General features: G+C 44.8%; 1 protein-coding gene and 1 long non-coding RNA gene across 2 annotated transcripts in view; one reads left to right on the top strand and one right to left on the bottom strand.

The window, feature by feature from the left end:
* Positions 1-21,845, top strand: part of LOC134342089 (uncharacterized) — a 41,735-nt gene that overhangs the window by 10,009 nt on the left and 9,881 nt on the right. The gene's annotated exons all lie outside the window — the stretch shown is intronic.
* LOC134342088 (zinc finger protein 850-like) lies at positions 8,175-20,870 on the bottom strand. The gene is made up of 2 exons (XM_063040033.1): positions 20,829-20,870; positions 8,175-15,929 (listed from the first exon to the last, which is right to left on the bottom strand). The coding sequence occupies exon 2, from the start codon at positions 15,450-15,452 to the stop codon at positions 12,735-12,737; it is 2,718 nt and encodes a 905-aa protein (XP_062896103.1). The 5' UTR covers positions 15,453-15,929; positions 20,829-20,870; the 3' UTR covers positions 8,175-12,734.

Below are 21,845 nucleotides of genomic sequence, written 5' to 3'. Positions count from 1 at the left end.
AGATATTTAAGAAGTAGAGCAAGGGATTCACTTGATCGCCCGCCCGCTCAGACTGTGGGGAGGGATTCACTCAGTCATTTCAACTGAAGATATATCAGCAAGTTCACACCAGACAAGGCCATTCATTTGTTCTGTGGGTGAGAAGGCATTCAGTTGCTCATCCCACCTGTGGACACACCAGTCAGTTTACCCTGGGCAGAGGCTGGTCATCTGCTGAACTTGTGGGAAAGGATTCACTCAGTCATCTGACACAATGGCTCACCAGCGTGTTTACACCGGGGAGCGGCCGTTCACCTGCTCAGACTGTGGGAAGGAATTCACTGAGTCATCCAACCTAATGGCACATCAGCGAGTTCACACTGGGGAGAAGCTGTTCACGTGCTCAGTCTGTGGGAAGAGATTCACTTGGTTATCCACACTACAGAGTCATCAGCGAGTTCACACTGGGAAGAAGCCATTCACCTGCTCAGTCTGTGGGAAAAGATTCACTGATTCATCCACCGTACAGAGTCATCAGCGAGTTCACACAGGGCAGAAGCCATTCACCTGCTCAGTCTGTGGGAAGAGATTCACTCGGTCATCCCAACTGCTGGCACACCAGTCAGTTCCCACTGGAGAGTGGCCGTTTACCTGCTCAGAATGTGGGAAAGGATTCACTCAATCGTCCACCCTACTGACACATCAGCTAGTTCACACTGGGGAGAAACCGTTCACCTGCTCAGTCTGTGGGAAGAGATTCACTCAGTCATCCAACCTACAGAGACATCAGTGAGTTCATACTGGGGAGAAGCCATTCACCAGCTCAGAATGTGGGAAAGTATTCACTCAGTCATCCAACCTACTGGCACACCAGTCAGTTCACAATGGGGAGTGACCATTGTTATGAATCCCTAGATTTTATTTGCTGTGGACTGTCATTTTGAGAGAGAGAGAGAGAGAGATTAAGAATGGAAATCAGTCTGACTTGCATCTTGTTTACATCGCTCACAGCTTGTTTAGTTTTAACCGAGGACACAGACACTCAGAGTCAGACGGAGATGAAGGAGGATAAATGGAAGGATCGAAACAAGGGAACTAGTGGTCAAGGGTCACTGTTTAGAACTTTCCTCTGCCCATAAGGGTGGGTTAATTATCGATTCAGCGAACATCGAATGTGAGGTTGTCACCTCTTTTGATCCATACGAGTGGATCTGATTTGGGGTATCCTGTGAAGACCACTTATGTGTTAACCCTTGCCTGGGTGTGGTGTGGAAATTCACTTGAAGACCATACCCCTTGTGACAAGTCACCTTCGGTGATAATTTGTATGTGGATTTGGAACGACGACGGATAAAATCTACAGCGACTGTTCTTTTGTTTTACCACCGTGGAAACTGTGGAATTCGACATAATTGCCTTCTCTTGACATTTACTCTGGACTACAAATATCTCTCTCTCATCACCTATTCTGTTGTTGAACTGAACTTTCATACTTTACCATCTCAAGACTCCAAGCCTTGTTTCCCCTGAGCTCAGTAGTTTGGGAGTTATATTTACACACAAGTACACATAACACTGTTAACTTTTGTTTATCTTGCTTAAATTACTATATTGTTAGTAGATACCAATAAAGATCGTGGATTTAACATCAAAAACAGACTCTAGGTGTAGTCTATTGCTGCTGACTCATTTCTAAAGCGTTAGGGTTCATAACAAAATTTGGGCCTGCATCCGGGATATGAACAAATTTGGAAGTGTGTTGATTAATTATTGATTTCATTGGGGAAATCCCTTTTGATTTATTTGTGCATGGAAAATCAGCAGCAATGGAGGTTGATAAATGTCTGGAAGCATCAACCTCTGAGGCACTAAAGGACACCAGAAGGATTGAGTTGTTGAGTATTGCTAAAAGGTTAAAACTTGCTAAGGTGAAATCGACAATGAGGAGGTCACAGATGCAGAGGATAATAGCTGAACATTATGTATCTGAGGGTGTGTTTAAAGTGGAGGAGTTGGAGGTGTTTCCTGGAAGTAAACCTCGTGAGCTTAGGCTCCCGTACAAGTTAGAAAAATTAAAGATGGAGGCTGTGGAAAGGCAGAGGCAGGTTGAGGCTAGAGAGGCAGGAAAAGAGACATTACTATTCTGCCATCATCAATGCTAGTGTCCCCTTCCAATCAACTTTGGTGAGCTCTTCTCCCATGCCTCCGTAGTTCCCCTCACTCCACTAATAATGATGCATCTTCTTGTACCTTTCCCCTCTCAAAGTGCAGTGTGAATTCTAACATGTTATGATCACCAAGTCCACGTTTCCTTTACCATAAGCTTCATAATCAAATCTGGTTCACTACACAACACCCAATCCAAAATTAACTTTTCCCTAATGGGCACAATTACAAGCTGTTCAAAAAGGCATCCCATTGGTATTTTCCAAATTCCCTCTCTTGAGATCAAACACCCACCTGATTTTCATAATCAACCTCCACCCATCCCACTCATGGACTGTTTGTCCCACTCCCATCTGGGTAGACTATGCAGCATCCTCACCCGGACTGCCAGCCTCTGGGACAACTACTTTTCCCAAGCAGTAAGGCTGATAAATATCTCTACCCACTAACCCACCCTTCCACACCACCAAACACCTCTACTTTATAATTTCCTGTCTGTCATCTTATTTGCAGATATCCTATGCTGAGTGTCACTTTATGGACATCCAATCAACCCATGCACAGTATATAAGCTGTGGTTATATGTTTTTACTATTGTGCTGTTGTGTTGCATTGGAGCCGGAGTAATAGTTATTTCAGTCTTGTTTACATGTGTCTGCTGGAAATGGAATTAAACAACCTTGAATAAACATTTCAGCAGTCTGCAGCATTTCTGTGGCAGAGTGCCACCCGGTGACAATGGAGTCCACAAATCAGGGGCTCCTGTTATTATGGCAAATCACCACCAAGTGGCAGTGTTCTCCACAAAAGGGAGCGGTTTACAGCGATAAGGAGAGGTGTAGGGGGCTGGAAGCAAACTCTGCAAGTGGATGAAGTGCCAGTCCTGCCCCAAACCACTCTCCCCATCACCAGTCAGGGTCCCAAACAGTCCTTCCATATGAGACAACTTTTCAACATCATGCCTGTTGGGGTTATCTCCTGTTTCCAGTTTTCCAGGTGTGGCCTCCTCGATATTAGTGAGACCCGATGTAGTCTCTGCATTCTGCACTCTATCCTAATGAGATTCTGCAGGTGTTGGAGATGCAGAGTAACATACACAAAAGGTTGGAGGAAGTCAGGAGGTCAGGTAGCTTCTATACAGGGGGATAAATCAAAACAGAGATTTCCTGCCGAGACCCTGCATCAGGACTGGAAGTAGGGAGAAGCGGGAACAAGATGGTGCGGGGAGCGGAAAGAGTCCAAGCTGGTAGATGATAGGTGAAGTCAGATAAGAGTGAAGGTGAGTGGGTGGGGGAGGTGGGAGATGAAGTGAGACGCTGTGAAGTGGTAGGTGGAAAATGCAAAGGGCTGAAAAGAAGGAATCTGTTAGGATAGGAGAGCGGACGATGGGGAGAAAAGGAAGTAAAAGAGGATCCAGAGGGAGACGATCCACAGTGAAGAAGAGAGAAGTGGGGAGACAGAATGGAGGAGACGGGCGTGTGGGTTGATGAAAAGAAAAGGAAGAGGTAGAAGTTAAAGTGTCGATGTTCATGCCGTCGGGTTGTAAACTACCCAGATGTAATATGAGGTGTTGCTCCTTTAACCTGAGAGTGGACTCATCGAGTTAGTTAAACAATGAACCGGAAGGGAGAGTGGATTAATAATTTTCCTCTGGCATCCCTATTAAATCAATCCTCTCTCACCTTGAACCGGTGACCTCTGGTTGTTGGTTCCACAAAAGTGGGGCAAAGGACTGCGCACGTTCCCCATTTCTATACACTCAGGGTTTGGAACACCTGCATCATGTCAGACTCAATCTCCTGCACTTCAAGGTGTGAAGTCCCAACCTGCCCAGCCTCTCTCCAGAACTCAGTCCCTCGAGTACCGGCAGCATTCTCGTAAATCTCCACCGCACTCATTCCAGCTTGACGTCCTCACTCCTACAACAGAACGACCAAAACTGAATACAATAATCCAGGCACGGATACCCTTAACAATACCCTAACCCTGATGCAACCTCACTAGCCTCTTCTTCAGACCATGAGCCATGAGATATGAGACAGAGGCTGCTCAGTTAATCGAGTCTGCTCCACCATTCCTTCATGTCCAATTCATTATCCCTCTCAACCCCATTCTCCTGCCTTCTCCCCTTAATCCTTGAACATCCATTTAAAATACACTCACTGACTTGGCCTCTGCCAATGAATTCCGTGGCAATGAATTCCAAAGATTAACCACTCCCTGACAACAGAAATTCTCTGCTGTCAGTGGATGCCCTATACATTGAGGCCGTGGCCTCTGGTCCCAGACTCACACCGTGTAGGGTGCATCTTCTTCATAGCCACTCTGTCGAGGTCTTTCAATATTCGATAGGTTTCAATGAGATCCCCTCTCTTTCTTCTGGACCAGTGAGTACAGGGTCAAAGCCATCTAGCATTCGTCATACGTTAACCCTTTCATTCCTGGAATCATTCTTGTGAACCTTCTCCGGACCCGCTCTGATACGAGCACATCTTTTTCTCAGACAGGAGTTCAGAAACTGCTCACAATACACCAACAGCGATCTGACCAATACATTATAAAGCTACAGTGTCACATCCTTGCTCTGATATGCTGACGTTACAGTTGTCATCCTTAATCAACTCAATCTGCAAGCAAACCTTCAGGGACTCCTGCTCACGGACTCCCAAGTACCTATTTCTGATTTTTGTATTTTCTCCCATTTATTTTTTTTCTCTCCGTCTTTATTCTTTCGACCAATTGTACATGACCGTACATTTGCATACACTGTATTTCATCTGCTACTTCATTGTCTGTTCTGCAAACCTATCGAAGACCTTCTGCAGACTCCGACTTTGCTCTAAACTACCTGTCCCGTACCTATTTTGTATCAACTGCAAAGTTCATCACCCAGGTATCAATTCAGTCATCCATATCATTCAGATTTAACATGAAAAGATGTGGTCTCAATACTGATCCCTACGGAACACCATTAGTTAGCGACAGCAAAACAGAATTCTCCACATTATTCTGACTCTTTCTCCCTTGTCAGTCAGCCAATCTTCGACCCATACAAGCATCTTTCCTGTCATTCCATGAGCTGTGATCTTGTTCAGTAGCCTCACGTGCAGCCCCTTAGAAACATAGAAAACCTGCAACACAATACAGGCCCTTCGGCCCACAAAACTGTGCCGGACATGTTCTTACCCTACAATTACCCAGGCGAACCTATAGTCTTCTATTTTTCCAAGTTCCGTGTACTTAGACAGGAGACACTTAACAGACACATTCATTTCCACCTCAACCACCGCCGCTGCCAGCCCATTCCACACACACACTATTCTCTGCGTAAAAAAACTACCTCTGATATCTCCTCTGTACCTACTTCCAAGCACCTTAAAACTTTGCCCTCTCATGTCAGCCAGAGATCAGTGAGTGTCAGAGAGCAGGACTGAGTGTCATTGCTATTACAAAGGAAAATGTGCTAGGTTCCCAGGTTCTTAAAGTGGATAAGTCACCTGGACCAGATGGACTACATCCCAGAGTCCTGAGAGAGGTTGCTGACCCCTCAAGAATCACTTGATTCTGGCATGGCCCCGGAGGACAGGAAGATCACAAATATTCATCCACTCTTTGAGAAGGGAGGAAGGCAAAATAAAGCAAATTAGAGTCCAGTTAGCCTCACCTCAGTGGCTGGGAAAGGGTTTGAGTCTGTTGTAACAGATGAGGTTTTGGGGTACTAGGAGACTAATGATAAAATAAGTCAAAGCCAGCATAGCTTCTGTACAGGGAAATCTTGTCTGACAATCTGTTAGAATTCCTTGAGGAAGTCATAAGCAGGATGGACAAATGAGAGGCAGTGGATAGCATTTACTTGGATTTTCAGAAGGCATCTGATAAGGTGTCACACATAAGACTTCTTAACAGGATGGAACTCAGAAGAAATACTGGCATGGATAGAGGAATGGCTGGCAGCCAAGAGGCAGCGAGTGGGAATAAAAAGAGCCTTTCCTAGTTGGCTAGCAGTGACTAGTGGTCTTCAGGGATCAGTAATCGGTCTGCTACTTTTCACATTGTTTGTTAATGATTTGGATAATGGAATTGATGGCTTTGTGGCAAGGTTTGCAGATGATACAAAGATAGGTGGAGGTGTTGGTAGTGCTGAGGAAGCAATGCGATTGCAGCAGGACACAGACAAATTTGTAGAACGGGCAAAAAAAGTGGCAGATGGAATACAATATTGGGAGATGTACGATAATGCATTTTGGCAAAAGGAACAACAGTGAACTATTATCTGATTGGGGAGAAGGTTCAAACAACAGAAGTACAGAAGGAAATATGAGCCCTCGGGCAAGACTCCCAGAAGGTTACTTTACATGTTGAGTCTGTGGTAAAGGAGGCAAACACAACGCTGGCATTTATTTAAACTGAAGTGAAATATACAAGCAGGAAGGTAATGCTGATACTTAAAACACTACTTAGGCCGCACTTAGGCTACTGGGGACCCATATCTCAGAAAAGGTGTGTTGTCATTGGAGAGAGTACAGAGGATATTCAAGAAGATGATTCCGGGAGTGAAGGGGTTAAGATATGAGGAACGTTTGCCAGCCTTGGGCCTGTACTCCTGCACTGACCTATGTTTAATAAACGCGGGTGGGGTGGGGGTGTTAAATCTCACTGAAACCCACCGAATGTGGAAAGATCTCAATGGGTGGGTGAGGAGAGGACTTTTCGTATGGTGGGGTAGCCATAACAGGGGGCACAGCCTCAAAACTGAGGAGCGACCTTTTAGAATAATTAAGGAGGATTTTATTTAGTCGGAGAGCAGTGAATCTGTGGAATTCTCTGACACACACAGCGGTGGGGGCCAAGTCCGTGGGTAAATTTCAGGCAGAAGCTAATAGTTTGCTGATCAGTCGGGACATTACAGGATATGCCGAGGAGGAAGGTGCATGGGGTTGAGTGAAAACCAGGATCAGCCATGATAGAACGGCGGAGCAGACTCGATGGGGCTGAATGGCCTAATTCTGCTCCTATGTCTTATGGTCTTATACTGCCAGTGTCTTACACAGTGAAGATTGACACAAAACACTTACTACATTCAACCGCTGTTTCTTTGCTCTGTTACTAACTCGTCAGCATCATCTTCCAGCGGTACAATATGAATTCTTGCCTCTCTTTTACTCTTAATATATCTGAAAGGCTTTTGATACTTGATACTATTGGCTCACTTACCTTAATTTTTCACCTTGTCTCCCCTGTGTGTTTTTTTTAGTTGTCTCCTGTTGGGTATGTAAAAGCTTTTCAATCCTCTAACTTCCCACCATTTTCTTGCTTTATTATATGACCCCACTTTTGTTTTTATGAAAAATAGGAGAAAATCTGTGGATGCTGGAAATCCAAGCAACACATAGACAAAATGCTAGAGGAACCTAGGAGGCCAGGCAGCATATATGGGAAATAGTAAACAGTCGACGTTTCGAGCCGAGACCCTTCATCAGGTCTGGGGAAAAAAAAGATGAGATGTCAGAGGAAGAAGTGTGGGGGTTGGAGGGGTGGAAGAAGTGGGAGGTGATAGGTGTAACTGGGAGAGGGAGAGTAGTGAAGGAAAAAAACTTCTTAGGATCTAATTTCCTTAACGATTCTCGAAAGATCATTGCTAATGCATCCACATCTCTTCAGCCACCTCTTTCAGATCCCTGGGGTGTGCACCATCTGGTCCAGGTGACCTATTTACCTTCAGACCATCTCCGTTTCCCAAGAACCTTCTCCCGAGTAACGTAACTTTACACTTTCTGACCACTGACCTCTGCGACCTCCATATTCCTGCCAGTGTCTCCCACAGATATGAGTGATGTACAATACTGAATGGAGAGAGTGGGTCCTTTTTCTCTTTACTTTGGTAACCATACAGTCAAAGTAAGAATTATAAAGCTCAATCATTTCATTGTACATTGTGTACTGTTTGTTATTTCAGCTGTCACGTATTCTGTGATGGGAATGAAGAACCAGCAGAGATGGAAAACACTTTGAAGTCCAGCATTGTTCGAAACTCATAATATTTATTGGTAACTATGCAATACAGTATTATAAATGTAGATAAATCTAACAGGTTAGTAATGATTACATAAAAGTAAGTGTGGAATATATATGTATGAAAAACCAAGCTTCTTTAATTCTAGCAGTAAAAAGATACAGTTTTACAGGAACTTCAGCAATAGCTTGAACCTTGGCCTGTCCAGGAGTCAAGTGGCCTTGGCCCAACATATAACACAGATATGTACAAACAACTGTAAAATGGCGAAACTCACTTTTAGTGAGGTTCACAGTAAGACTGGCCTTGGAAAATCTGTCAAATAGTTTTTCTACAGCTGCAATCTGCTCTTCCCACGTGTCATTCAAGACCAATAAATCACTGATATAAGCCCCTGTGTTTACTAAACCTCTAATCACAGAATTGATCATTCTTTGAAATGTCCCAAATGCTGATTTCTCTTTAGCCCTCTCTGTTAAGGGAACACCCCAGTATTCTTTTAACAAGTCAAACTTTAAAAGGTATTTAGCCTTCCCCACTCTATCAATACAGTCATTCATTCTCTGTCCTTGTTCTTTCCTGTTTCTAATTTCTTCAACCATTTTCCTTTCTGAAAGTTCTCTCTGTAAAGGTACCATTTCATGGGCTGGGCTGAATTCATAATGACGTGATGCACTGCACCTGTGCTCTATTTCAAAATACCAATTAGTCCTTTCGCTAGTTGTTGCGATCTAGGGTCCAACTGATGGACCTTATCAGTAATATTTTCCAAAACAATGGAATTCTGACATCTGAGTGAGAATAGATTCAGTGGATAAACATGTTTTTCCACTCCATTATCAGATTCCACGACTCCATTTTGTTCCATAACAATTCTCCCAGCTGCAATTCTAGCAAACAAGTGTTTTATTTTGATTCGACCATTTTGTAAACTTTCCTTTGCAAGGACACAAAGCTTACTAAATTTTCCCAGAATTTTAAAACAAACTTAAACACACTGACACATTTTTCTCAATCAGACCACAGTTCTCTGAGTAGGGTCAAACGTCCTTTTGGCCTGTAACTGAATACAGGTTTCAACAAACTACCCTCCAAAGCCTTCTGAATCGAATCTCCAACAATAAATAAGAGGAGGGGAACCCCTTCATCCCAATTTTTCCCATTTCTCACACAATGTGTTTTAATCATGGTCTTAAGAGTTGAGTGGAGCCGTTCCAAGGCTCCCTTGGACTCTTACATCTGTAGATGACACCATGTGCTTAGCTTCTAATTCTGCAGCTATCCCCTGGAATGCTCTCAAAGTAAACCTACAACCCTTTTTAAATCAAATTGAATTTCTTTGGGCAGACCTACCAGTGGGAAAAACTTACTGAATGCTGTTACCACAGTCTTGGCCAGGGTGTTTTCAAAATACACTACTTCAGGGGACCTCGACACAGCAGACATAATTGTTAACACATACTGATGACCAGCTGCAGTCTTTTGCAATGGGCCTACACAATCCACTATGACCCCAGGAAAAAGATTCACTAAAAGCAGATACCGGTTTAAGTAGTGTTACCTGAATAACCTGATTAGATTTCCCCTCCACATGACAGGTATGGCAAATCCTGTAAAAATTCACAACATCCTTCCTTGAACTAAGCCAGTAAAATTCCTTCATAATCCTGTTCACTGTCTTTCTCACTCCATGAGGCCCACTGAAAGGCACACTGTAAGCCATGTTTAAAATTTCAGCCCTGTAAACTTTCAGAACCATCACGTGACTTGCAGGCACAGTGGCTGGTCTCCACCTCCTCATCAACACCCCATCTTTATGGTAATATCCCATTGACTGTCTCTGAACCTCTTCTCCTATGAGAGCTATCTCCTTTAAAGCCACCATTCCAGAATCTCCCTTCTGATCTCTGTAAATACCTTCCTCAATAAAGACAAGTCTTTCCCATACACCTTACTCTCAAAGTCCTGCCGAAATCTGGAAGGTAGAAAAGTCTGTGATACATCATTATAATTTAAACCTCTGGTTTTCCTACCGTAGGCCTCAACAGCAGCTCTGCTCATCAGCTGAATTGCTGAAACACTCTTATCGTGGAGAGCTGTCAACATGTCTCCATTGCTTACTAAACTCAGCACCATCATCAGGCTTATGGGAACCATGTATACATTATGGAAGAGACCAAACAATCCGTTCATCAAATTTCTCCGACTTATCTCCATAATATTACACTGAATTAGCTTGCAGGTGCTGAAGTGTCCAAACAAAATTCCACAGAGTAGCACATCCTTGCTCGGCAGGCCTTTGTCCCGCAAGCAGGGTCAAAGGTCGCGCAACCAATCCAAACTTTTCCAGCACTTTATCCAAAAGTCCAGGAACAGCACTTTTCCCATTATTTTCAGCAACACTGACCTCACCAGAACCCACTTCTTCACCAGCCTTTAAACCACGGTCTAATACAAGTAACTGAGAATCCTCACATTCCACCAGTACCAAGGTTAACCCCTTATTCACTGAACCAAGATCATCTGACACACAAAACCTGCATTCCTTTTCAACCAAGTCAGGCACCTCAGATTTTAACTGAGCTTTAACATAAGGTTCAGAACCCTGTGAATTCACAGGTACTTCCACAACCTGAACACATTAAATCGGGACAGCTGCCTCTTCTGGGCTGTCATCATTTGTCCCAGTTTCAAATTCAAGGTCACCCCGAACCTCCCAGCTATTCTCTGGCAAATTCTTTTTGGGAGTAAACTCAACCTCGTGGGTTAAAACTTCTTTGTCTGCTTTCTTATCAAACCCCTGCAGGGTAGCGGCATCCTCTGCATCAGGGTATGCCCTTACATCATCAAGAACACAACTTTTCAATTCATCACACAAAACAAGCCCTTCCGAGCTGTAAAAATCATCAGGGTCCAACACTAAACCTCTTTGCTGCAACTTCCCTATCTTTTCCAGCTTGAACCGCTTCTGCTTGTCGTCTGCCACCTGATCTTCACATTGCCATATCTCCATCTCGGCTGTCTCTGTCTTTCTGCCTCTTCTCTCTGTTTTCCTACCCTTCTCTCTGTCTTGCTGCCTCTTGTCTACATCTTGCTGCCTTTCTAGCCTCTCTCAAGCCGTTTTAATTTCAATTCATGCTCCATTCTTAATTTTTCCAACAGAAGCTGAAGCTCATCCTCAATACTAACATCCATTTCTGCTGCATTTCCACACAACCAAATCAAACGGGATTTTCCCCAATCAATTCAAACAAGCCTCCCAACCAATTTTGTTCATAACACTGATGCAGGCCCCAATTTTGTAAGAGGTCCAGGGTTCATATCCCGGACGAGCCCCAATTTTGTATACGTAGCCCGTGACGGGAAGAAAGAACCAGCAGAGATGGAAAACACTTTGAAGTCCAGTATTGCTATAAACTAATAATATTTATTAGTAACTACGCAATACAATAATATAAATGTAGATAAATCAAACAGGTTAGTAATGATTACATAAAAGTAAGTGTGGAATATATATGTATAAAAAACCAAGCTTCTTCAAGTCTAGGGGTAAAAAGATACAGTCTTACGATGATAAGTAAAGTTCAGTTCAGTTCAGTTCGTGGTATTGAGTTGAGTAGTGATGGAGAGAGAGGGAGACAGAGATTTGAGTCTTCAGGTGAGCTGATGCCGTTGATCTTCTCGTTGTCCTTTGAAATCCTTTAAAAGTCACCGACTGTGACTATAACAAAGGGGACCGGTTTTCTGTGGTGGAGCTATCCCTCAGGCAAGGGTGGACACATGGACAACTCCCCACGAGTCAACCCTTTTCCTCTTTCCACTGCAAGAGCGATGGATCGATCCTCCAAAACCCAGTTTACCTGCGGGCACAACAATGCTCATTCAGTGTCCAAACATGTGTCTGAGGTCTATCATCTGACCTATTTTATCTTCCCGTGCTGAGCGTCAACTATCATTCAAATAACTCTTCCATTCTCTCCCTGTGAAAGAAATCCAAGCAGGCAAAAATCCTTGAAGAAAGTGTCAACAACCTGCCAAAAATATGACATCAAGTGTCCATTAAATAATACCGCCTTCGGTTACAATTGCAACTTACGAGCTGCTCGGTGCTTTCTCCAACTCAGCAGAATGCCTAAAGTTAACGAGTTCTCTCTTGTGCCTTAAAGTGACAGTCCCACAGTTAGTTTTTGTCTCTCTCTCTTTCAAAACAAGCTATCGATGTTAAATATCTCTCTCTCTCTCTCTTTTCAAAAGCACAGTTAATAGGGGTAATCGAGCACAGTTCATAGGGGTAATTCAGGACCCCGTCACACAGGGTACTGATTTGTAACAGGGGACACATCATGCAGCATCCACTCAAACGAGATTTCTGAAGTTGGGCCGGGCTGGGGGACTATCACCCCCTATATTACGCTGCCAGCCGAAGCGCGAGTTAGATAAGGTTAGATGACTGAGTGAATCGCTTCCCACATTCACAGCAGGTGAACAACCTCTCCCCAGTGTGAACTCAATGATGCACATTTGGTTGATATGGCTGACAGAATCTCTTCCCAGAGTCTGAGCAGGTGATCAGCCTCTACCCATTGTGAACTTGCTGGTGTCTCTGCAGTTGAGATGACCAAGTGAATCCCTTCCCACAGTCTGAGCAGGTGAATGGCCTCTCCCCAGTGTGAACACGCTGATGTAATTTCAGATGAGATGACTGTGTGAATCCTTTCCCACACTCTGAGCAGTTGAATGGCCTCTCCCCAGTGTGAACACGCTGATGTAACTTCAGATGAGATGACTGTGTGAATCCTTTCCCACACTCTGAGCAGTTGAATGGCCTCTCCCCAGTGTGAACACGCTGATGTCTCTGTAGGTGGAATGAGCAAGTGAATCCCTTCCCACAGTCTGAGCAGGTGAACGGCCTCTCCCCAGTGTGAACTCGCTGATGTACCTTCAGTTCAGATGACTGAGTGAATCCCTCCCCACACACAGAGCAGGTGAACGGCCTCTCCCCAGTGTGAACTCTCTGATGTACCATCAGATGAGATGACTGTGTGAATCCCTCCCCACACACAGAGCAGGTGAACGGCCTCTCCCCAGTGTGAACTCTCTGATGTACCATCAGATGAGATGACTGTGTGAATCCCTTCCCACAGTCTGAGCAGGTGAATGGCCTCTCCCCAGTGTGAACTCGCTGATGTTCTTTCAGTTGAGATGACCGAGTGAATCCCTTCCCACAGTCTGAACAGGTGAATGGCCTCTCCCCAGTGTGAACTCGCTGATGTACTTTCAGTTGAGATGACTGAGTGAATCCCTTCCCACAGTCTGAACAGGTGAATGGCCTCTCCCCAGTGTGAACTCGCTGATGTACTTTCAGTTGAGATGACCGAGTGAATCCCTTCCCGCAGTCTGAACAGGTGAATGGCCACTCCCCAGTGTGAACTGACATGTGTACCAGTAGGCTGGATGACTGAGTGAATCCCTTCCCACAGTCTGAACAGGTGAACGGCTTCTCCCCAGTGTGAACTGACATGTGTACCAGTAGGCTGGATGACCGAGGGAATCCCTTCCCGCAGTCTGAACAGGTGAACGGCCTCTCCCCAGTGTGAACTCTCTGATGTACCTTCAGTTGAGATGAGCATGTGAATCCCTTCCCACAGACTGAGCAAGTGAACGGCCTCTCTCCAGTGTGAACTCTCTGATGTACCTTCAGTTGAGATGAGCAAGTGAATCCCTTCCCACAATCTGAACAGGTGAATGGCCTCTCCCCAGTGTGAACTCGCTGATGTACTTTCAGTTGGGATGATGTAGTGAATCCCTTCCCACAGTCTGAGCAGGTGAACGGCCTCTCTCCAGTGTGAACTCGCTGATGCACCTTCAGTTGAGATGAGCAAGTGAATCCTTTCCCACAGACTGAGCAGGTGAACGGCCTCTCCTCAGTGTGAACTGACTTGTGTATTAGCAGTTCGGATGACACAGTGAATCCCCTTCCACATTCTGAGCAGGTGAATGGCCTCTCCCCAGTGTGAACTGACTTGTGTACCAGCAGTTGGGATGACCGAGTGAATCCCCTTCCACATTCTGAGCAGGTGAACGGCCTCTCCCCAGTGTGAACTCGCTGATGTACTTTGAGTTCAGATGATGTAGTGAATCCCTTCCCACAGACTGAGCAGGTGAACGGCCTCTCCCCAGTGTGAAGTCGTTGATGTAACTTCAGTTTAGATGACCGAGTGAATCCCTTCCCACAGTCTGAGCAGGTGAATGGCCTCTCCCCAGTGTGAACTCTCTGATGCATCTTCAGATGAGATGACTGAGTGAATCCGTTCCCACAGTCTGAGCAGGTGAACGGCCTCTCCCCAGTGTGAACTCGCTGATGTACTTTCAGTTGGGATGATGTAGTGAGTCCCTTCCCACAGTCTGAGCAGGTGAACGGCCTCTCTCCAGTGTGAACTCGCTGATGTACCTTCAGTTTAGATGAGCAAGTGAATCCCTTCCCACAATCTGAGCAGGTGAATGGCCTCTCCCCAGTGTGAACTCGCTGATGTACCTTCAGTTGAGATGAGCAAGTGAATCCTTTCCCACAGACTGAGCAGGTGAATGGCCTCTCCTCAGTGTGAACTGACTTGTGTATTAGCAGTTCGGATGACACAGTGAATCCCCTTCCACATTCTGAGCAGGTGAACGGCCTCTCCCCAGTGTGAACTCTCTGATGCACCTTCAGTTGAGATGAGCATGTGAATCCCTTCCCACAGACTGAGCAGGTGAACGGCCTCTCCCCAGTGTGAACTCGCTGATGTACCTTCAGTTTAGATGAGCAAGTGAATCCCTTCCCACAATCTGAGCAGGTGAATGGCCTCTCCCCAGTGTGAACTCGCTGATGCACCTTCAGTTGAGATGAGCAAGTGAATCCCTTCCCACAGACTGAGCAGGTGAATGGTCTCTCTCCAGAGTGAACTGACTGGTGTGTCAGCAGATCGGTTGACCAAGTGAATCCCTTCCCACAGTCTGAGCAGATGAATGGCCTCTCCCCAGTGTGAACTCGCTGATGTACCTTCAGTTTAGATGAGCAAGTGAATCCCTTCCCGCAGTCTGAGCAGGTGAACGGTCTCTCTCCAGTGTGAACTCGCTGGTGTGTCAGCAGATGGTATGATTGAGTGAATCCTTTCCCACATTCCGAGCAGATGAATGGCCTCTCTCCAGTGTGAACTCGCTGATGTACCTTCAATTTAGATGAGCGAGTGAATCCCTTCCCGCAGTCCGAGCAGGTGAACGGCTGCTCCCCGGTGTGAACTCGCTGGTGAGACATTAGGTCAGATGATCGAGTGAATTCTTCCCAACAAGTTCAGCAGACAACCAGCCCCTGCCCAGGGTGAACTGACTGGTGTGTCCACAGATGGAAAGACCGACTCAATCCCTTCTCACACACAGAACAGGTGAATGGCCTTGTCCCAGTGTGAACTTGATGACGTACCTTCAGTTGAGATGACCGATTGAATTCATTCCCACTGTATGATCAGATGAATGGATTCCCCCCTGTGTAAAATGACGGGTATGCCAATCGGTCTGATGATCGAGAGAATCACTCCCCATCATCTGAGCAGGAGGGATGATTGAGTGAATGCCTTGTTTCACTTCTTCCACTGTATGGTGCAACTGTAACGAAAACCATTTTCCCCCGGGATCAATAAAGTATGACTATGACTATTAAATATCTGGACAGAGACAGCAAAACTGGTGTGTTCTGTTCGAGATTCCAGTAGACAAATTCCTTGTCATTTTTAACCTGTAAAAAGATTTACAAAATCCATCAATCAGTGTTGGAAAACCTTTCAGATGAGGTCACTTGAGTTGTTAAAGTGTATTCTCGCATCACACTATTACAGTGAAGTTCAACCCAAGTTGGAGAGAGAAATCATCTTCTAACTGGGCACAGAGCTGGGATCTGGAATGACCATCAAATTCTCTGATGCTCTTCCTGTCTCTATAAGAATGGGGCATTTCTGCCATCTCCAATCTGTGACCTGACTCAGTTTGACTCTCTCTATTGGTATTATTCCCTGTTCCCACTGAGCTGCATGGGTTCCTGGCCCCACAGTAACTGAAACACTCTCACACAAATAGCCGGCAGTGCATTCCACGCACCTACCACTCTCTGTGTAAAAAACTTACCCCTGACTTCCCCTCAGTATCTATTTCCAAGCACCTTAAAATTATGCCCCCTCGTGTTAGCCATTTCAGCCCTGGGAAAAAACCTCTGGCTGGCCACATGATCAATGCCCCTCATCATCTTATACATCTAAAAAAGTCTCTAAACATAAACAAGGAAAGTACACATTGCTTTGAGGATTTGTAAGAAGTATACAAAATTATGAGGGTATAAACAGGGTAAATGCAAGCAGTTTTTCCCACTGAGGTTGGGTGGGATGACAACCAGAGGTCATGGGTAAGTGGGGAAGGTGAAAATTAAACAGAAACATTTGGAAAAGCTCTTTACTGAAATGGTCGTGAGAGTGTCAGCACAAGTGGTGAATATGAGCTCGTTTTCACCATGTAAAAGTTGTCTGGATGGCAGCCTGGATGGTGGGGGTATGGAGGGCGATGGTCCCAGTGCAGGTAGTTGCAGATTAAATGTTTTTTTCGGCATTGACTAGATGGGCCAAATAGCCTGTTTCTGTGCTGAACTTCTCCATGTTTCTATGACAGAGCAGCTGGACAAACTGGTCTGGAAGGGAAAAGGTAGGAGTGACAACGGAGCAGCGATGGCTGGAGTTTCTGGGAGCAATTCGGGAGCTGGGTGATCGATACATCCCAAAGAAGTGGAAGCATTGGAAAGGCAGGAGGACACAACTGTGGATGAAATGAGAAGCCAAAACCAACATAAAAAGCAAAGAGAGGGCAAACAAAAGAGCAAAATCTATTGGGAAGCTTTTAGAAAGCAACAGAAGATGACTAAAAAAGATGTCAGATGAGCTCAGGGGGTGGAATTATGATATTGTAGTCACTAGTGAGTCTTTGTAGCACCCAACAGTCTGAGGCATTCAGAGGAACAAAATAACCGGGGCCTCAATATCTCTTGAAAACCAAGGTTCCCTGCATCAGTTACCTTTCAACTTTTATTTTGATAGGCACGTACAAACTCTACACCCTCAAAACTTTACTTCTGAAGAACTCCCACTTACCAAGTACTCCTTTGCCAGAAAACAGCCTGTCCCAAACCACACTTGTCAGATCCTTTCTGATACCATCAAAATTGACCTTTCTCCAATTTAGAATCTCAACCCGTAGTGCAGACCTCCCTTTTGCCATATTTACTTTGAATCTCATGGCATTATGATCACTAATTTTGGTCATCAGCCCTGGATCATTTCCTAATAGCTCATTGCACACTTCTATGTCGGGAATTCTCCGAACTGATTAAGGGCACATTTGGCAACCTCTACCCCCTCGACATCTTTTATAGTATGGGAGTCCCAGTCAATATATGGGAAGTTAAAATCACACCTTTGTTTCTTGGCATGGTCTGCAATCTCTCTACAAATTTGTTCCTCTAAATCCCTCAGACTGTTGGGTGCAACCAAGTCCCAATAATGGCTACAATATCATAATTCCCTGTCCTGAGCTCATCTGGCTTTCCTACGATGCTTCTTGCATTGTGATATACACAGCTCAGCACATTCATCGCTCCATGCTCAACCATTTGATTGCTGACTCTGTCTGGGTCTGAACAACATCTGACTGGTGTCAAGAAAACAAACCCTCGCTCATTGTCACAAAAACAAAGGAGCTGATTGTGGATGACAGGAGGAACGGAGACAGGCTAACCCCTGTTGACATCAATGGATCTGGGGTTGAGAGGGTGAACAGCTTTAAGTTCCTCGGCATAAACATTACCGAGGATCTCACATGGTCTGTACATACTGGCTGTGTAGTGAAAAAAACACAGTAGCACCTCTTTCACCTCAGATGGTTGAAGAAGTTTGGGACGGGGCCCCAAATCCTAAGAACTTTCTACAGGCACACAACTGAGAGCATCCTGACTGGCTGCATCACTGCTGGGTATGGGAACTGTACTTCCCTTAATCGCAGGATCCTGCAGAGAGTGGTGCGGACAGCCCAGGGCATCTGGAGATGTGAACTTCCCACTATTCAGGACATTTACAGAGACAGGTGTGTAAAAAGGGCCCAAAGGATATTGGGGACCCAAATCACCACAACCACAAACTGTTCCTGCTGCTACCATCCAGGAAACGGTACCACAGCAAAAGGACCAACAGGCTCCGGGACATCATCTTCCACCAGGCCATCAGACTGATTAATTCATGCTGATACAATTGCATTTCTATGTTATACTGACTGTCCTATGTACAAACTGTTTATTATAAATTACTATAAATTACACATTGCACATTTAGATGGAGACATAACGTGAAGATTTCTACTCCTCATGTATATGAAGGATGTATGTAATAAAGTCAATTCAATTCAATTCACCCTCCCCACTATCTGTTCTGTCAGTCTGGCTCCCATTCCCCCTACAACTTATTTTAACCACATCACCCTCTCCCCACACTAGCACTAGCGAGCCTCACCACTGGGATATTAGTCCCCTCTTGTTCTGTTCCCCTCACTAACGAATCCCCTCTCACCCCTTTGACTTTCCTCTGTCAGTAATCCCCCCAACAGTTTCTAAAGTGGACCCACCTGTTGTTGTGTGGGACGGACACAAGATTACTCTGCGATGGCCATTTAACCTCATTCCCCTTCCTGACTCTCACCCAGTTTCCTGTGTCCTACACCTAGGGTGTAACTCACCTCTATTCATGTTATATCTATCACCCCCTCCAACTCCTGGATGATCTGGAAATCATCCATTTCAAGATCCAACTCCTTAAAGTGCGGGGTTACAAGCTGCAGCTGGATGCACATCTTATAGGTGAGGGCATCAGGGACACTGGAGGTCTCCTCACCCTCCCACCAATTTCCCCTCTAATTTGTAATGACGAGTGTGCACATAAAGCTTGTACCGTGCATTTTTTTTACACAGTGGCAACATCTGCATCATGAATTTTCTATAGAGAGGTATTTATTTCAACAGCTAGCAAATCACTGTCAGTAAGAACTTTGATCTCCTCTGGCTTCGAACGAGTTCATCTGCACTCTCACACAACCTATGTAGCAGGCCTGTAACGGGTAATGAAGGATTTTCTCACCAGAGCTTTTGCACATTGTCCATATGTTATTTGCTTGCTAAATTACGCTTTAAAAACTCAGATTCTCAAATATCACTCCACTTCTTCCCACTTGTAAATTCTCCAGTAACTTTTGCATCACCACAATACACACAGGTAACACCAGTTTCTGTATTGTACATGAACATTTCCCCTGAACCCTCTCCCGGGTGACTGACAGTGGTGAACTCAGTGATGGCAATGCCAATGAATATGAAGGGAAGGGCAGTAGTCTGTCTCATTGGAGTCTGGCACATTTGTGATGTGAAAGCTACTTGTTGCCCAGGGCAAAGGTGTTTGATATCATTATGTACCCAGAGAGAATAGGTCAAAACATGTCCCTGTCATTTGGAAACCTGATCCTTTGATCACTCTTTTCGGTATTTCTCGAGACTCTGACAAACATTTGATCCTGGCTAAATGACGAACATTGTCTTTTGTCTCTCTTTTAGCAACACGTGCAGTCCTCCTTAAGTGGAGAGATGTACTTCCCCCTACCCATGTTCAATGGCTCAGGGGTATTACGTCTTGTTCAGATCTTGAAAAGATTTACTATTCGCTTTTCAATTCAGACATAAAGTTCCATAAGGTGTGGGGACCTTTTCTTGAATATTTTCATAATTCTCACCTGGATTGACAAGTGTATTTTTTTTCTTCCCTTGATAGTCAGATCCTGCATTTCCAGCTTTCTTTGATTCTTTGACTAGGTAGTAGGCTGCTTTATTTAATCATTCATTTCTCTTTTTTTACTACAATATATAGTTCTGGGGTGATAGAAGTTTATCTCAAATGTCCTTTTAAACATTTATACTTATAATATAATGGTTGGCTTGGAGTTGGATCGTGGGTGGGTTGGGAGCTTTCCTTTCTAATTTTTTATTTTCAATATCAAGATATGTATTATTGTTATTTTTGTCTGTATTGCAATGATGCTTCTATTTACACTATTGATTTTTTTTTCTTCTACGCTGTAGTTTGTAGAAAATTTTTAAAAATAAAAAATAAGACCTCACGGGTAGAAAGGTCGACAACAAGAGGATGTAAAACAAGCAACACACACACAAAATGCTGGAGGAACTCAGCAGGCCAGGCAGCATCTATGGAAAAGAGTACTAATGCTGAGTTCCTCCAGCAATTTGTGTGTGTTGCTTGGATTTCCAGCATCTGCAGATTTTCTCTTGTTTGTGACTGGAGGCAGAACAAAGGTGATTTTCTCAACAGCTGATGTAAAAGATTTTGTTCCCTTTCTCCGAGTTCCCGATCCTTGCATTTAGACAGCTGGAGCTCAGCTCTGTCTGAGAGATCCATCGGTTCCCATTCCCTCATCAGCCGGAAGCTCCCCGGGGCCCGTGTACGGATGGTGGGGCTGAGAGAGAGGGAAGAGAGCAGGACTGTCCCGGGATTGCGGGTCACGGAGTCCGGAGTCACAGCAACTACCCGAGATTCTCGCTTACCTGCAGCCGATCCCGCAGCCGTGATGCCGAGGCCTTTGTGTACTGCGCGCATGCGTGATATTCGCCGGCGTCATCAACCCTGACGCCTGCGCATATGATCGATGATTCCGCGCCGGCGAAATTTGTAACGCAGGGCCTTATGGGTAATCCCGGTGCCATTAATAGTTTCTGCAAGCACTAGTTCCATGTCCACCTCAGTTTTTTTGTGTATATAGAATACTCAGCAACTGTTCTAACGCAGAAAGCGGCTCCCATAAACAATATACTCAATATCGACGTGTATCTAATGCCAAAGTACAATCTATTACAAATGTAGATATGAAATACAAGAGGTTCTGCTGTTACTGGAAATACAGAGACGCACACACACAAAATGCTGGAGCAACTCTGCAGTCCAGGCAGCAACTAAGCAGAGGAGTCTAGACATTCTGAAGGAGCTCGGCCTAATCGTTGTCTATTTATTCCTCTCCACATTTGCTGTCTGTTCTGTTGATTTCCAGCAGTAATTTGCAGAATTTAACCACATTTTTTTCGGTCAACTGGCTTCCAAATGTTTCTGATCTTTCATTTGTAGCCACATCCTGCCGGTCCGATTCACTTCCTCGTCGTCCTTGTAAATAATAGGCCCCATTTCTTTTTGGAGCCCCAAAGCCCTGACTCAGGATGCCAACTCTAGTTTCTGACTCTGCTCCATCGAACATTCACTCGCTAGTCTGCTGTCAGACTTCAGAGGCGCATTGCAACAACCCAGCTGTCTTTGTAATTACTGAAAATGACACAAAATGTTGAAAAGAGCAGCGGAGAAGGAATTTAACCCCCTTAGTCCAGAGTCCTGGGGAATGTCCAAGCCACAGTGAGCTCATCATCTGATTCAAACTGGAGAAAATCATGCAGGGAATTCATACAGGTGCATAAAATGATGAGAGGCATTGGTCGTGGAATAGCCAGAGGCTTTTTCCCAGGACTGAAATGGCTAACACTAGATGGCGTAGTGTTAAGGTGTTTGGAAGTAGTTGC

This window comes from Mobula hypostoma, unplaced genomic scaffold (genome assembly GCF_963921235.1).
Source record: "Mobula hypostoma unplaced genomic scaffold, sMobHyp1.1 scaffold_51, whole genome shotgun sequence".
Taxonomy (NCBI): domain Eukaryota; kingdom Metazoa; phylum Chordata; class Chondrichthyes; order Myliobatiformes; family Myliobatidae; genus Mobula; species Mobula hypostoma.
Note: the sequence above shows the minus strand (reverse complement) of the source record. Positions and strands in the feature narration are given on the sequence as shown.